General features: G+C 43.5%; 1 protein-coding gene across 8 annotated transcripts in view; it reads right to left on the reverse strand.

The window, feature by feature from the left end:
• The window catches only part of Mitf (melanocyte inducing transcription factor), a 224,953-nt gene that overhangs the window by 18,348 nt on the left and 189,215 nt on the right, over positions 1-17,390 (reverse strand). For 5 of the 8 annotated variants that reach the window (XM_075983365.1, XM_075983366.1, XM_075983364.1 and 2 more), the window contains exons 3-5: positions 8,933-9,160; positions 7,816-7,899; positions 5,774-5,869 (exon numbers count right to left, since the gene is read on the reverse strand). In XM_075983365.1, coding sequence (XP_075839480.1) covers positions 5,774-5,869; positions 7,816-7,899; positions 8,933-9,160 — 408 coding nt within the window. The remainder of the gene's footprint in view (positions 1-5,773; positions 5,870-7,815; positions 7,900-8,932; positions 9,161-17,390) is intronic. The other 3 variants (XM_075983368.1, XM_075983367.1, XM_075983370.1) reach the window with 2 other exon arrangements.

Consider the following 17,390-nt stretch of genomic DNA (forward strand, 5'->3'; position numbering starts at 1 on the left):
ATCAGGTGTCAAGTTCCACTTAAGGTATCAGGCTGACACTAAGAAAGTTATAGATTAGGGGGCCAGTAAAATTGACTGAGTGAGTAAAGACGCTTGCCCAGCCTGACAACCTAAGTTCAATCCCTGGAACCCACATGACTGAAGAAGAGAACTGACTTTCAAACTGACCTCTGACCTCCACATGTGTGCTCTAGCTATATCCTCCTATACACACACACACACACACACACACACACACATGCATGCACGCACATACACTGCATAAATAGATAGATGGATGAAGGGATAGATGGACGAACGGAAAACCAAAGTTTTTTAAAGTATTTTGGATCTGGGGATTGGGAGAAGGCTCAACGCAAAAAAATGTTTGCTGTTCAAGCATAAAGATCCAAGTGTGGAGCCCCAACACCCACATAAAATCTAGATCCAGGGCTGGAGAGATGGCTCAGAGGTTAAGAGAACTGACTGCTGTTTCAGAGGTCCTGAGTTCAATTCCCAGCAACCACATGACTCACACCCATCTATAATGAGATCTGGTGCATAATAAATAAATTAAAAAGAAAAAAAATCATCTAGAAGAATCCTGGAAGCTTAATAGCAGCCAGCCAGTCTAGCCTTGTTGGTGAGGTCCGATGTCTCAAAAAACTAAAGTAGGGTAGTTAAGGAAGACTTCTGATGCTGGTCCCTGGCTGAAGAGATAGAGCTGAAGGGCACTGGGCGTAAAGCAAGCTCCTTTCTGGTAGGGGTGCCAGTAAAACTGTGGCAGGCAGGTGGGGCAGGCATGTGGGCAGGCCTTGGTGAAGAAGGCAGCGCTTAAAGAATCTGCATAAACATAATATACACATGCACACCCTGCACACGCGTCAAGGAACAGCACCCTGCTAATTTAAAATGTCCTTGGGCCACATTTCAAGGCCTTCCAGCCAAGGCTCTGATAAAAGGTGACTCTGGTTATTAGCAGTCATTGCTGAGTGGTTCTATTGAGAAACAGGTCACCTCAGGGTCAACCATGCTCTTTGTGTGTTCGGTTTTGTTCTTGTCCAACTTAACGTGAAGTGGGAGGCATTAGCATGTCGGCATAGAGCACGGTAAAGGGCCAGAAAGATGAAACTTACGAAGCTATGAGGAATTGAAGTAGAAAATTATTCCCCAAGTCCAAATCTTTTTGGGGGAACTTAACGTCTGAACATTGATAAAAACAAGTCAAGTTTCGAGGGACTTATACATTAAATTAAAAATTGGAAACAATGAGCTCTAAGATTCACTGGGTGGCTCTAGAAATAGAAACCGTGTGTGCATTATGTCCTCATATGCAAACTGGATATGAGCATGCACTTCTCTTATGATGACCATGAGTTAGGGACAAAGGAAAGACAGGGGTTAGGTACAACTAGTTCACAAACAGGGATGGTGGCTCATATCTGTGATCCAGCCTTTGAGAAATTAAGGCTGGAGGAGCAGGAATTCAAGGCTATCAGAAAAAAACAAAGACAAAAGCAAACAAGCCAACTGAAAGAAAGCCATTGAAGAGGGGAAGGAAGAGAGAAAAGAGATGGAAGAAAGGGGGAGAGAGAGGAAGAGAGAGAAGAGAGGGAAGGAATGGGGAGAGAGAAGAGGAAAAGTAAAACAGGAATGGAGAGGAGGGGAAGAAAAAGGAGGAGAGGAAAAGGAAAAAAATTGTAGTTCACTTTCTGGGTTAGAAAAACCCTCTTCTAAACACAGTTAAATCAAAACCAGGTCAAAATAACAGCCCTGGCCTACCACAGGAAGAGACGCATGTTTACTTGGCTGGTCGGCATTTCTGCTGGACTTTCTATTCAGAGCGTTCACCTGCTGGACAGGACTTCATTTCCACATACAAGGGTAGTGTAGCTCCAGAGAGCCACAGTCTGGCCAGCTCAGGTGAGGACAAGGCAAGGGTGCTGCTTCCTTTGCTCCAGCCCTGGTCTGAACCGAGTGCTCTGGCGCCTCTCACCACCAAAAGGAATATTTTTCCAAGTAAGTGATCACTGTAAAATGTTATTGTTTTTCTCTGTGGACGGGCCCCCTCTCCTCCTCTGAATATAAATTGCGCAGTTAACACAAGAAAACAGGACTTTTATTCTTTGTTTGTGAGAGCACAAGAGGGCCTTGTGCCCTTGGAACAGTTATTTCTAGACCTCAATTCCCTTAGGATAGCTCCCTCTCTAAGCGTTCCTTCCACTTTTTTAAACAAGTAATTAACTTAAAACAGAGCATTTCAAAGAATAAAATAAGTAGGGGAAAATGTCTATAGTGATAAACGTTCATGTTAAACTTAACTGTGGGGGGGGTTTTAAAATGGAATAGGCTGCAGTTGCTTAGTTATTCAACTAAGACTACAGAACCCCAAAATGATCAAGAACCGGGGTGGTCCACGCTTTGACTGGGAGCTTACTTGTTGTGTTGGGCTACTTCCTATGGATGAAATTTTAAAGTTCTCACCTCAATTCAAGTGCAATTGATGCAATATTTTACAGACAAGGAAACTGAGGCAGAAAGGTCAAATGCCTTACTCAGCAGTGTATGCCCAAGGGCTTAGGTTACAGCTCAGTGTAAGACCAACTGCATAGCATGAGGTCTGGGGTTTGACCCCCAGCATGGCAAAAACAAAACAAAACTAAAAATAAATAAATAAACCTCCACCTACAGTCTGTTTCTAACCTCTACATAAGGCGTTTTTTTCTCCTTACAGGGAGTTACATCAGCTGACTGGCCATAGCAAGGCAGGATAAAGTTCGGTGGGAAAACCAAACTGAGGATACTGGGATGAGAGAGTCGCCAGCAGACAGAGAGAGAGCAAGATGTGTACGCTGTTCTGAGTAAGGGTACCATGCCACATGCCATGTGGCAAAAAATGAGTAAGAAATATGTGTTAATTTGAGTTGTAAGAGTTAGCTAGTAACAAGCCTGGGCTATCAGCCAAGCAATGTGGGATTCCCCTCTGTATGCTATGAATATGTTTTATTACTATGGGTTAATAAAGAAGCTGCTTTGATCGATGGCAGTGCAGAATATAGGTAGGCGGGAAAACTAAACAATGCAGGGAGAAAGAAAGTAGAGTCAGGCAGTTGCCATGTAGCTGCCAAAGGAGAAAGATGTTAGAACCTTACCGGTAAATCACAAGCCTTGTGGTAAAATAAAATATAATAGAAATGGGCTAATTTAATATGTAAGAGCTAGCTAGGAATATGCCTGAGCTATTGGACAAGCAGTGGTGTAATTAGTATAGTTTCTGTGTGTTTCTTTGGGACTGAATGGCTGCAGGACCAGGTGGGACAAAAACTTTCATTTACAGTCAAGTATTTTAATTAATATTTAGTATCCATGTCTGTTATTTGGGAACAGGCAGATGGAACAGGAAAGCTCTGCCTACAAATGTCAATTAGATGGGGAAGGAAGGCACTGTGTGTGTCCTATTCTACACAAGCGGATGGAGTCATATTAACTGTAGAAGGGCTGGCAAGCACAGTGCAGCTGGAAGCAAGCTAGGACCAGTGCTAATGTGCAATTCACTGTAAGGTGAGCCATGATTATTAAGTAGGGTTTTTCTAACAAGGAGTTTGGCACACTGTTGAGCTTTAATAAATATCAACTGCCCAAACCAACACTATCAAAAGTATCTGATCTTGCAATGAACAAATTACAAGGAATAATTTAGACAATAGGGTTGAATATAGCTTCTATTTCCAAAGCTGAATGTTACTTATACTTTATCAGCTAAGAAAACAAACTTTTTAAATACCCCCCTTTTTCCAGATGTGGGAACAAAGGACATTAAGGTAGCATGCAAGCTCACAGAGTAAGAACACACTTTGGATTTGAACCCAGGTCTGGTTTTACTTCTCCAGTTCCTAACCTCTGTGTTTCATTGCTTTATTCAAGAGTGGGTATATAACCTTTATTTTTATTTTATGTGCACTGGTGTTTTGCCTGCATGTATGTTTGCATGAGGGTGTTAAGACCCTGGAACCAGGGTTGTGAGCCACTATGTGGCTCCTGGGAATTAAACTCAGGATGTTTGGAACAGCAGTCAGCACTCTTAACCACTAAGCCACCTTTCTAGCACCCCAGTACATATCCTTTATTTGAGGTGTCCAAGAAGCAGGGTTTCTCACATTTTGTATGAATTTGAACAATATGCAAGAGGAAGTTGGTGTGCTGAGTATTGGTTTGGATCCAATGACTTCAAAGGTTCCCATTATTGCAAAACTTATTTAAAAATTGGTGGTATTATGAAATAAGTCATTTCACAGTCTTTTTTTAGTGTGCCCAGGTATGTATTTATCTACCTGGCAAAAAGGATCACCTCCTCAACAAAATCTCCTTGAGTGACCATACCACTGTTAACTCACGCTGTGAATATTCCCATGTCTTTGAGTCTATTTGTAAATTCCCTAGAGGAAGCTCCATTGTAGTGTCTTATTCATGTTTATCCCAGGATTCTGGCTACTAACAAAATGTGCATCTAATTGGATAGAACAGCATGAGAGCTAAGGGTTCCAAGGGAGTCAAAGGATACAGAGAGAGTTTGGCACAGGTACCTTGATCAGAATTGATGATCTAAGAGGCTGGAGAATTGGCACAGTGGATAAAACTCCTGCCACATAAGCATACATATCTGAGTTCCTAACACCCACATAAAAGCTGTGTGTGTGTGTGTGTGTGTGCGCGCGCGCGTGCGTAGTAAGCAACCTGAAACCCCAGCAGTTGTTCAGGAGGCTAAGACAGACGGTCTTTAGGGTAAGCTGGCCAGCAAGTTCAATCAAGTCAAGGAGCTCTAGGTTTGGTGAGAAACCTCACCTCAGCAAATGACGAAGTGAGAAACTGAGGGAGACACTCAATGCCACCCCCAGACCTCCATGTGTTCACACAAGCCACAGATGCACAGTCACACACAGCACACGTGCAAACCTAATTACAATCTGAGTTTATGTGGGTTGGAAAGAAACACTAGATCTTCAAGGAGAAGTTTTGAGATTTCAAGGGACAGTCTCACCCCTTAAAAGCCAACGTAGACAAGATTAAAAAGAAATTGCTACTATATATTAAAAAAAAATCACAAGAAAACTAAGTTAACTAAATTTCTGTAAATAAATAAGGAATATCTTGTTCCTGGCTGAGGGTATTTACTACTAGAATTTAGCATTTTTGAAACAATGCTTATTGTGTTCAAAAAAATCCACACGGTGCAAGTTACCATTTTCAAGCATATAGTCTTTGTTACATATATTCAAACACTCCTCAAAATGGAAATTTTCTCTTGAAAATCAGACTTCAGACCTCCTCAATAACTGCATACACACCTGTGTATGCATACAAACACACGCATACGCGCGCGCGCGCGCACACACACACACACACACACACACACGCTCATTCTTATACACATGCATGCATGTACCCAGAGAGAGAGAGAAAAAAAACAACCTGGGGCTACAAATCAATGACAGATCACTGGCCCTGCATTTGTGAGACCCTAGGTTCAATTCTCAGGACTGAAATAGAAAAATACAAAACAAACAAAAACAAAGAGAACTTGGGCTCCTTGGACCCAGAGCTGAATCACGGTGCTCCTAAGAACCTTGAGCAAGCCTCTTAACTTCTGAAGTCAAAATGACTTACTTATGAATAATCATTGCTAATACATATCTCAGTGAATCTGTGTGAAGATATACTGAGTCGAGAAAAAGGGAGTGCACAGAGAACGACCTCGAGATTTTCTTGGAAAACAAAACAAACAGGCCATCAATACCGTATTTGCCATTTGCAAGGCTGGATCCATCAAGCCCAAGATTTCTTCATTATAACTTGATTCCAGGCTGATGATGTCATCGATCACATCATCCATCTGTAGAGAAAAGAGCCACAGAAGAGAAAAAGGAATGAGAAACAGGTGTAGGGCCAACCCTAAAAGGACCTTTTGGGTCATTTCTTACCTAAAGTAACAGTGATCTTTAGGTAGTGTCTAAGGAGTAACTGTTCTCTCCCCCGCTAAAATCGAGACATTACTGAAACCTGCTGACCAGAGAGGGCAATGGAAGCTTCACTTAGAGCTAGCATTTCGGCCGTTACTGGGCATCGAGAGCTGAGCTTGGGTGGCTCCTTGAGGTACATTTAATCTGGCAGTTACCCTGTGGAGGTAGGGGGCTCTAACGGGGCAGCTGCCGTGCAGGTGGGAAAAGGAGAAGCCACCTGTTTCGAGTCACCCTGCAAGCAGAGCCAGGCTGTGATTTAACCTGAGTTTCCACCACTATGTTGAACGGCTCGCCCTTTCCACTGGAAAGATGAGCCAGGAAACGCCACTTGCACGAAAGCCACTTCTTCCCTTTTTCCTTTCCTGCGGCCTTCTAGAAGGAAAACAAGTGGGTTCTTGGCCCTTGCATTCCACAGGGTCCCCTGGCCACTGGCTGGCGCTGCAAGGATGGCAGAGTGACTTGCTAAGCAGGCACCTCTCTGGACAGCTGCCAGTGAGCCCGGTACTCCCGGAGGAGTGCACCAGGACGAGGTTATCGTTACAGTCGTGGAGCTGACATTCCCACTAGATCAATTTCATTGCTCAAGTACCAAAACATCAGTTAGCATCATAAACAACAGTGATTACATGCGCCTTGCCGCAGTGGCGGAGTCTGTGGGAATATTTCCTTGTAAACACCTTATGTTTGGTGGCTGGCTGATGTGTGTGTGTGCCTGGGTCTGAACGGTGAGCAAGATTCACAGTGAGATCTAATGGCCAGGGGCACTCCTGTGGTCATCTGCTCCTCTCATTAAAGAGGCTCTGCATCACGAGGCTCAGGTTCAGATTTGTTTGTCCCCTCTTCCTGGAGAAAGGGCAAAGCCTCCAATCGTCAGAAGTCTCAGTGTGCCAGCCTATCAAATGGGGACAGGAATGTATACTGTCTCAGTCTCACTGGGGACCTATGAGGTTTCAAGAAGCCTTCCAATTTGTTCAGAATGTCAGGAATGCAATAACCTCTGAAGAATGATCTTACCAAGTGATTCCTCTGGGGAACTGCCAGCGGTCAGATCTGAGTAGATGCCAACCGTGTGTTAGTTTCCATTTCTAGGCACACCAGCCTTATTTGTTTGTCATAGAAGACTTTATGACCAAGGTGATGAAGGGGAAAATAGGCTGGGGACTCATAGACAACTTTCCTTTATACATTTTGACTTTAGTTTTAGGAGAGCAAACCTAGTGACCTGGATGTATCATTAAAATACTCTATACTCTATTGTATACAGTAAGGCAAAAAAAAATTGGTGTTTATATTATATTCTCTCTCGTATATCTGAATAAGGACAACAATAAACGGTGCCATTTGCTCACTTAGTAGAATTTAAATAATGATCTTCAATTGTTTGGGGACGTGCTCATTGGCTATTATTAACTTAATACAGTTTCATAATACATTCACAAAAACAATAAAGAGATCGACACAGCTTGGCTTCCAGAGTATGGTTTAGAAGCCCGTGCAGTGCTACACAAACATGTGCTGGTGATTTTTGCAAATTAACTAAATCACCATGCATTTTATTTACAACAATATATGTATTTTACCCTCTCCTTGTGACTGCAGGCAACTTAAGGGGCACATACATTTAAGCTTTGTAGTTGTTACCTAGTCATTCATGAGTTACTATGGGAAAAAAAAATGGGTCTGGTTCATAGCCTTTTCTATGAAAAAAGAATCAATGGGAGGAAACAAGTCCCTGAAGTCATCAGGAGGTGTGATCATTCACAAATATAGATTCTCATTATAAAGTGTTACATCCGCGGCCTGCCGAATCATTCAGTACCTGCATGCACGACGCTCGAGAGTGCGTGTTCATACCTGGGCACTCACTCTCTGCCCTGCTCTGCTCTTCAAACTTATAAAATGCCTGCAGAAACACAAGCAAAGACAGCCCATGACTTGGGTTTGCAAACGCCTTTTCAACAGCACATTCACAGGTCAGTGGTAGGGCAACGAAATGGACAGAGCTTTGGAACAAGCAGCTGCTAACCCAGGAACAGAATAAGGGAGGGAATCTTGGGTCAAAGCCTATGACAGGTATGGGTGAGTAAAACCTGTTTGCTGTGGGCAGAGGAAATGTCCCTCCAGTGACTCAAATCAACCAAATGCGACAGTCACTTCTGAACTCACACAAACACTTGGATATATAATAAAACTCTACTAAAATGAGACCTAGTCTCATAATTTAGAAATGACAGACACCCCATCACAGCAGTGCCCCCAGGTATTTTTAGGCTCCAAATTTTGATGCAGAAATTAGCTTGAGGGTTTGAATGTTGTCTCCAATCCAGCTTTACCAAAACGGGTTTACCAGGCAGCAATTAATCATGAAACCGACTGGATGTCGTGGTAAGCCTCGCTTTTCCTCTCAAATCCGCATGTGCCACACCGTTCAAATCCATCCGTACACATTCCATGCGTTTTCTTTCTCCAACTCCATGGAAAATAAAAATAATCCCCAGACCTTCACAGCAGCAGAACTTCTAAGTCTCCCGCCCCACACCTTCTCTATTTTTGCTTTCCCTTTGCCGCCTCCCCTTCTCTTTTGCTTTCCCTTTGCCGCCTCCCCTTCTCCTCTCTGCATTTTCACTGCTTTGCAAGTTGGAAGGCATAGAAAGGAAGAGAATACTCGACTAAGGAAGGAGATGGGAGTTAAGGAAGCATCCCCACCTCCACATTCTGCTTAGAGCAAGCCAGGTCTCCTGCCGTGTGCAATAAACACGGTAACCTAGCGCTGTTGACCAGAGGCTGAGACGTAAATGGTCACACCAGGAAATAGGGGACAGAGGCCAGTGAGGATGACCGGGTGGACAACAGACAGTCCATCACAGAGGGAGAGAGAGGAGCATCCCAGAGACAGTTAATGGAGTGTAAGAAGCAGAGGAGGAGACGTGATTTACCTCTTTTTCACAGTTGGAGTTAAGAGTGAGCATAGCCATGGGGCTGTTGGGTGCGCTGCTCCCCGGCACTGGTGGCATGGCGTGGTCGCCAGGCTGGTTTGGACATGGTGAGCTCAGGACTTGGCTGGCATGTTTATTTGCTAACGTGGTAGAAAGGTACTGCTTTACCTGGTGCCTCTGGGCTTGCTGTATGTGGTACTTGGTGGGGTTTTCCAGGTGGGTCTGCACCTGAGCATGGCCATGGAGGAAGAGAAGATAGCAGGGTTATTCTGGGGTTTCAAACGACTCTTCCTGTAGCATACATTGTGAGACTGACCAGTCCACCAACAGAACAGATTATCAATTCCTGTACGGTACCAGGTAGGCACTGTGCTAAAGGATTTCGATAGGACTGACATTGAGAGTCTAAGTCCCAGGATTTAGAACTCTTAGGACCCAAGGTGATAACTATCCTGGTTGACTTCCATAATCATTAACTACTTATCTCCTTCAATCCTGGTGCCCTTCTTCTCACGGATAATTGTTAAAATTTGAAAGTATCGATGAGGCAAGAATCTCCCCCAACACACCAGAAAGAATTTAGAAAAATCAAATAACAAACTTGAAAATGCACAATTCAATTTATCTCACTTTCCTTGGCAAATAGAAGAGCTTTCTGTTAAAACACACATGTGTGCAGACCCCCATACACACACACATACACACAGAATCATACTCACATATACAAAAAATACACACATGCATTCACACACACACACACATGTGCACACACACAAGCCACGCACAAAAGTCACACACAAAATTCTTAAACTACTATGGAATGGTTATAGAAGATAATCAGAAACATTGCCGCATTTCAATCAAGGAGTTAAAGGTTAATTCCTTTCATATACAAGGATATAATTATTCAAGATTCTAATTATGAACGGACTCAATGGAAAAAGCAATACACATGAAGCAGTTCCTTCCGAGTGCATAGCACTGCATGTATGTGTTTCTAAAGGCATGGCTATTAATTTGTGAGCCAACATGCTATCTGTTGTCCTTTCCCATAAACATCAACAAGGAATTAGGAATGTTTTTCTTAAACAAAATCAGTGACAGTCAATTATAATACAGCTTATACACTCTAAACAAGAGCTGGTGGAGGGAATGCAGCGACCTGCTAGGAAACAAGAATCCAATGCTGTTCCCCAGGTCTAAAACCATACTAAATTATTTCTTAGGGCATTAGAGAAGAAACAGCATTAAAAGAGCGTATCTGTTCTTATTGCCAACAGAGTTCTTAGTGAAGTAACAGCGACGAGACGAGTTAGCCCATGTATACCCTTGCCATTCAGGCTCCAGGGGGATAAGCAGGGAGGCTCACCTGGTAGTGACTGTACTCTAGCATTTCCAGCATAGCAACGTCTCGGGCGACCCCAAGCCAAGGCGACAGGGCAGACTACTTATTCCTCCTCCCTCTACTTTCTGTAATTCCGACTCCAAGAGCGACTGGCGTAGAGAAGGCACCATAAACAAGGCATCCCGAGGCGCTGCCGGAAACGTTATCACAGCAGCACCGCTTATAATAACCTAAGCTAATTAGTTATGCGTGTAAAAAAAAAAGCTGTTCTCTCACAGGGGACAATTTTTTTTTTAAATTCCTACTAGTTTGGGCTTAAATATTGATATCAGTTTCCCCCCTGGCTTGACGTCATGCTTTTTTTCATAGATATAAAAGAACCTTTTAAAAGGATGAGCTATCAAAGTCAAGCTTACTGGCAGATCAAGGCCATTCACCATTCATCTTTAGTTCCAGTAGCATTAATGGACAATGGTGTTTCTCTTTCAGGAATAGGTTAAGAGCTGGATGCCCCCTTCGGAGGAGACATTGCCTAAGAGCTACTGTCACACATGAGCCTTCTCTAACAGCCAAATAATGATGTCGTGGCAGCAAGGATATGAACTTTTAGCGTGGAAGATACTTTCCAAACTCTAGCTGCATCTCGCACCCCAGTCTCAATGGATACATTCACTCTGAACTAGGTAGATGGGCATCCTGCTTCCTAACCTCAAGTCAGCAGGCAAGGGAGTTATTCTATGCACACACACGTGAGACAAGGAGAGAGAGAGAGAGAGAGAGAGAGAGAGAGAGAGAGAGAGAGAGAGAGAGAGAGAGAGAGAGAGAGAGAGAAACAGAGACAAAGACAAAGACAAAGACAGACAGACAGAGAGGAGGGAAGACGATAGACAGACAGAGACAGAGACTCAGGTTCACACTCATAAAGAAAGAAAACCAGCAAACAAACAAAAAATACCTTTCTCAGCTAACCCTCAAATTAGGAAGCATGGAGATTCTTACTGGAAGCTTGATACAGTTCATGGGGAAAGACCAGAATAAACCATTGTGCCCCATGGTAGACGCATCTATGGTCTTTCCGTCTGTCCACTCCACTGTTTACTGTCATTATACACTACACACGTAAATAACAGGACAGTCACCATAAGCGAACAGAAGAGAAATATGATTTCTAGCTTTATAAACCTATTTGCTCTTCAGGGTGAAGCAAAAGAAGAGAAGAGACAGATCTATATTTAGAAATTGGGATAAATTTTGCTTGCTGTTAAAATGGGGTGAGCATAAATATTTGCAACCCATTACTTTTTTTCAAAACACTGTGGCCACTGCAGTACTTCTGGCTGACCATCCCGAGCCCGTCTGACACTGCACACTGAGGTTCACAGGCATCTTCAGTTTTTGTAAAAGGGTCCAGACGCGATAATGATGAGGACAATAGACAGTACCAAAATAAACACGAAATGAGGGCAGTGAGCGGAATGTGCTTATTTCACTACTCCCCTGAAAAAGAGACACGGCTGCACATTTAAAAATAAACGCTAATTCACTGGCAGAACCGCTTTCTTTAATGAATCAGAATGTCGTGCCTTACTAACGAAGGGACTCATTCTCCACCCGGCACTGGCAGAGAGGTCTTTACTATGCTCAAGTCTGGAAGGAGAGTGAAATTTTCTTTGTGACATTTCTATCGGCTCTTTTGGATTTTCAAGTAAGCTAAGACGGTAGGGCTGGGGAGATGGTTCAGTGGCAAAGTGTCCACGGCACAAGTGTGAGGAACCAAGTTCAATCCTCAGAAGCCACATAAAAAAATAGGGCACCACTTTTAATCCCAACAGCTCTGCGGACGTGAAGGCAGACAGATCCTGGGACTCACTGACCAGTCAGGCTATCCATATCAGCTTCAGTGAGAGTTCCTGCCTCGAATTAAAAAAAAAAAATGGCAGAGAGTGACCGAGGGAGACACTGTGGTGACCTCAGGCACAGGCAGGACGGGCTGAAGGAGAGGAAGTCTGGAAAGGCTATGCTGCAGACAGAGCTCCAGCGGGCATTCCCAACCTAGGCCCCACCCACAGGTGCTACAACTGAGGGCCCCAGCTGTGGATAAGGTTGCAAAGAGCAGGGTTGTCTTGAGGTCACTGAAAGCCATTCACTTCTAAAAGAAGCAGAAGCAGCTGCCTCGCTCTGAGTACACCAACCTATAGCACGTAATCACCCAAATTCTCAAGGGTGGCTAGCGCTTTAAGATTTTTAAAGTGAAATATTTGAAATTCTTTAAAAAAAAGTCAACATTCTATTTTTCACGTGGCATAAGACAGAGCAGGCACACTGGGAGTGAACGGAGGGAGCAAAGCACCCGGGCGTGTCTTGTCTCAGTGTGTTTTCTGTCTCAGCATCTGCGGACACAATCTCACTGGCATGCCCTGGAGGGTGGGCTGGCTTCAGAGAAGTGACTCTTCTGAGAAGTTGGTGCTCAAATCTGTGTTTCCTGGAAATTCCCGGAGAGGCTGGGTGCCTGATCACATGGTAAGAAAAGAAGATGAGGACCCAACATCCCTGTTCAGACTCTGACAGTACAAATGACTAAGCAAGTCCTTAACTTCTCCAGTGCTCGTGTACCAGTGTGGCTGATAGGAGCTTATTACATCCTGTCTTCAGTGTCAGACAAAAGCACATCAGATATCAGAAACAACAGTCCCCAAAGCTTTTGTCATGGGGGCTTTATGTTCTTCCAAGTTGCTGTGTTTCTATCAAGCAGCTTAGCATGAAAATGTTTTCTTTTGAAAACAGGGACTCCCTCCCATACTAGCCTAGCAAGGATGACTTCCTAGGATACCACAGACTTCTATTCCAGTGGGAGGAGAGCAGTGCGGGTAGTTTCTTAGTATCAGGATAGAATTAGTTTTCATCTTGTGGAAACACTCTGAAGGTCCGGGAGAGTCCTGAGTCTCCTGAACACACTGTGAACCACTGGTGTAGAACATGGTTACTCTAGCACATCCCAGCTGGGATGCATGCCACTGTGAACAAGTGTGCCCTATGCTCCTCATCCTGAAGATGCTGGAGACAGATCCTACTCTGTTCACACCCTTTCACACCATCCTTATGAGGCTCGGTCACTCTTAAAAGCCTGACTCAACAAAATGTGGTGAAAAACCTGAGGGCTTCCGAAATCCAAATCACAAGGCTAGACTATAATATTCTAAACTTTTCCCAGCATACAGTGTCCACTGACATCATTTATATTTCATGTTAGCTATCCACATGAAAACCCATGGGATCTCAATTGTCTTTGATCTGGCCCTCGCCTGTTGTCCTGTCTTCATCAAGACCATGAAAAGTTTGCAGAGCTGGATGACTATCACAGGGTAGCCCTGCCACTCCCTGGTGACACTGACAAGCTATTTACCTCCAGTCGCCAGTCACCAGTCAGGGGGAGATGGTGGCCACAGATACCACCATGCTCGCTGACTCCATGACTCACTGGGGGGGGGGGGACATCTCATCTGAACCGTCATGGCTCCTCTCCTCCCTCCCCCATTTGCCACTCTGAATTTGAATAAATCCACTAAAAATCTCCCACAATCCTCTCAGTTTAGAATTGATTTTATTTTTTTTCAAAAAGGCAACTAAATGTTATGGTTTTGTTTGGGAAAAGAATATATCTCGTGTCCAATAAATTATAAAAAAAATATCAGGATTGGCACTCAGTCACTTGTTATTCATCATGACCTCTATTCTGTTCACACAGTTTGTTTGGGAACATGGAAATTTATCAGGGCAGCCAATGTGCCACTGTTATATGCTCACAGGGCAACAGGATAGAAGGCCATGCAACTGTCCAGATAGCTTTGTTTCTCTGGCTACTGGGAGCAGAGCAATGGGGTAAAACTGTATATACAGCAGAATGAAGAACATTTGTCATAAAATTCTAATATTACAATAAATAATATCGACCAGCTTTATGGAAAATTCCTTGTAAGCCTGTTTTCCTTGGCTAAACACCTATAAAACAATGTGCCTATTATGAAATGAGTTGGATGAACGCTTTGGTTTTTGGGTAAATGGTATTTAGAGACCTCATAAAAATGTATTTTGGGGACTGGAGAGATGGCTCAGTGGTTAAGAGCCATGGCTACTCTTCAGAGAACCTGGGTTCGATTTCCAGCACCCTCATAGCCATTCACAACCTTCTGTAATGACAGTCACAGGGGATCCAGTGCCCTCTTCTGGCTTTCTCAGGCATTGCATGCACAAAATGCACAGACACACACACACAGGCGAAACATTCATAAATATAAAATAAAAATAAGAGGTAAATTTTTAAAGAATTATTATATTAACATTTTAATATATTCATAGCTTCAGTTGTCACATATGAATAATATTAAACACCAGTAAATTTTAAAATATAGAGAACAAACTTGTATGTATTCATTCACTAATGTCTCTCATGTGCCCAATGGTACATTTTATAATCTATCCTAGAGTGAGTCAATTTCAATCACATCTCAAATGATTGAATGATGCTATCAACTAGCCTTCAAGGTTTCTACATATACTTGTTTTTTAATTGATTGAACAGGTTAGAAAGGCAGGAAGGATAAAGGGAAGGCGTAAAGAGATCTAGGACGGATCCGGTTCATGTTTCTCGCTGGCTGAATTAAAGGGCTAAGGAGGGGAAGGCTATATATCCACGAGTGCATGGGCATCATGAACTGGACTTAATAAGTTTAATAAGAACATTAAAAGGGACACAAAATTGGGTTGTAGGGAAGGGGGTAGTGTCCCTGGGAGGAGAAGGGGGTGAACATAATCAAAATACACTGGATGAATTCTTAAAGCACTGAGAAAATAAACAGAAAACAGCTTCAGTGGGACTGATAACATCAGAGCTGCTGCAAAGATTGCCTGAGAGATCCTTCCAAGAGTTAGAACAGCTAAGAGCTATGCCTGAGGAAAAACACGTACGTGACTTTTGAGTGTGGCTTCATCAGCCACTACCCTCTCATCCCTAAAGCTGAACACCTCAGACACCATGTGAACAGTTTTATTATAAGGAGGAGAGATGCTCTGAGAGAAACACGTAATCCAGCTTATGTTTAAAACTCCATTTAAGAAGTTGGCTTAATCATTGAATCTGGGTGTACATTATACCCTTTGAATGATGTAATTTCAATAGTTAAAATACCACAATGTAACTATGAAGATACATAAGAACCCCACACATATGCATTTAAGTCTCCAGCATATACTAGCTGTTTCTGAACCCCTACTTTGTTTCATAGAAACTCACTTAGAAATTCATTGGGGTGAGCAAGTCAAGGTGCTGGTCTCACCTGAGTAGAAGGTCTTTGGGGGAACTCCCCAGGCTACAGCCAGCAGCACCTAGTCTCTCTCTCTCTCTCTCTCTCTCTCTCTCTCTCTCTCTCTCTCTCTTTCTCTCTCTCTCTTTTTTTTTTTTTTTTGGTTTTTCAAGACAGGGTTTCTCTGTGGCTTTGGAGCCTCTCCTGGAACTAGCTCTGTAGACCAGGCTGGTCTCGAACTCACAGAGATCCGCCTGCCTCTGCCTCCCGAGTGCTGGGATTAAAGGTGTGCGCCACCACCGCACCTGGTCTCTTTTGCTGCTGGCAACATGAAGACGACTTCTGAATGAACGCCCAAAACAACTCTTCAAGAGATCTGATCTGGATCGTTTTAGCACCTTTATTTAGGGTGCTGCCATTGAGGGATACTCAATTATCCCCCTGCCATACCTAAAGAACTAAATGCAAGACTATGCATGTCCGGATCACTAAGGGATGGCGTTGAATGCAGAGCATGAATCCATAGGCATGGAATACGTCTAAAAACTCTTAACAAGCTTCCAACAGACGTGGATACAGTTGGTGCAGGGCAGATGCTACATCCAGATCATACGACCTCAAGGTTTTCAATGGAACTCTTGCTTCCCTCAGAAGTTGTATGTTTTCTATTCATTCAACAAACAACTGCTTTTGTCCCAGCTAAGACCCAGAAAACTGAGCCTTCGGAAGCTGTTGAAAGAAAAGAACCCAGAGAGACTGGTGTTTAAATGGAGGTCTGCAGTTCGTAAGGACTGGCCTATCAGCAGAAGGAGCCACCCAGGCAAGGACAGAAGCCCCAGTTGTGAACAAACCTTGCAAGATGCAGCCATAGCAAGAAGGCTTAGTCCACATCCTTTATTTGGTGCCCAGTTCACCACAATCACTGGGGCTTCTCTCCTTCATCAGGACTTCTGAGCCTGTTTTGTCAGTTTCTCCCACCCTCATCTTATCTATGAAGGCTCAAACCTGATTTCTACTATCTACACTCAGCCTGGTGATGCAAGCCAGTCTTGTGACTAGAAAGTCCCCATCACGGATTTCTCTGAATTTCAGACTCATCTCTGGAGAGCAGTCTATACAGCAAAGAGCTCACGATTAGCAGGCTCACTAAGTCAGCCTGGTCATTTCAATAGTGGCGAGGTTGAAACATACGGAACCTGCTACTGTTACTGCTGCTGGTGGCGGCGGTTTGTACGTGTGCATGTGCGTGTGTATGTGTGCGTGTGTGTTGTACTAGAGCTGAATCTAGGCCCTTTCTCATGCCAGACAAACATCAGTGAGTTACTCCCATCCCCTTTCTAGTTTTGTTAAAGACAGGAACTCAGTAAGCTGCTTAGGCGGTTCTTGAACTCACTCCATAGTCTGGTAAACCTTGGACTCATTCTGGAGCCCGGTAAATCTTGAATTTGGAGTCTTCTTGCCTCAGCTTCCTGAGTATCTAGGGTTACAGGCAGGCATGGGCCACTAAAGCTTTATGGGAATTGCTGTTTTTTTATAGGTCAAGATAGTGTTCATATTGCAAACAACTCGATCACCTTTGATTCCTTTCTTCCCCATGTATCATATACACATCTCACGACAGCAGCTGTCCATCTTGAGAATAGACTCGGAATACAACTTAGCTTTACCTTCTACTGGGACTACCACCTAACCGAAGCTATCACCACTTTGCCAAACAGATGACTAAAACTCATCTCTTGCCTCTTCTACCTGCTTCTCTCTTTGACCTTACACAATGCATATTCAGCATACATCAAATTACCAATCTCATCTG

This window comes from Microtus pennsylvanicus, chromosome 8, assembly GCF_037038515.1.
Source record: "Microtus pennsylvanicus isolate mMicPen1 chromosome 8, mMicPen1.hap1, whole genome shotgun sequence".
Lineage (NCBI taxonomy): Eukaryota > Metazoa > Chordata > Mammalia > Rodentia > Cricetidae > Microtus > Microtus pennsylvanicus.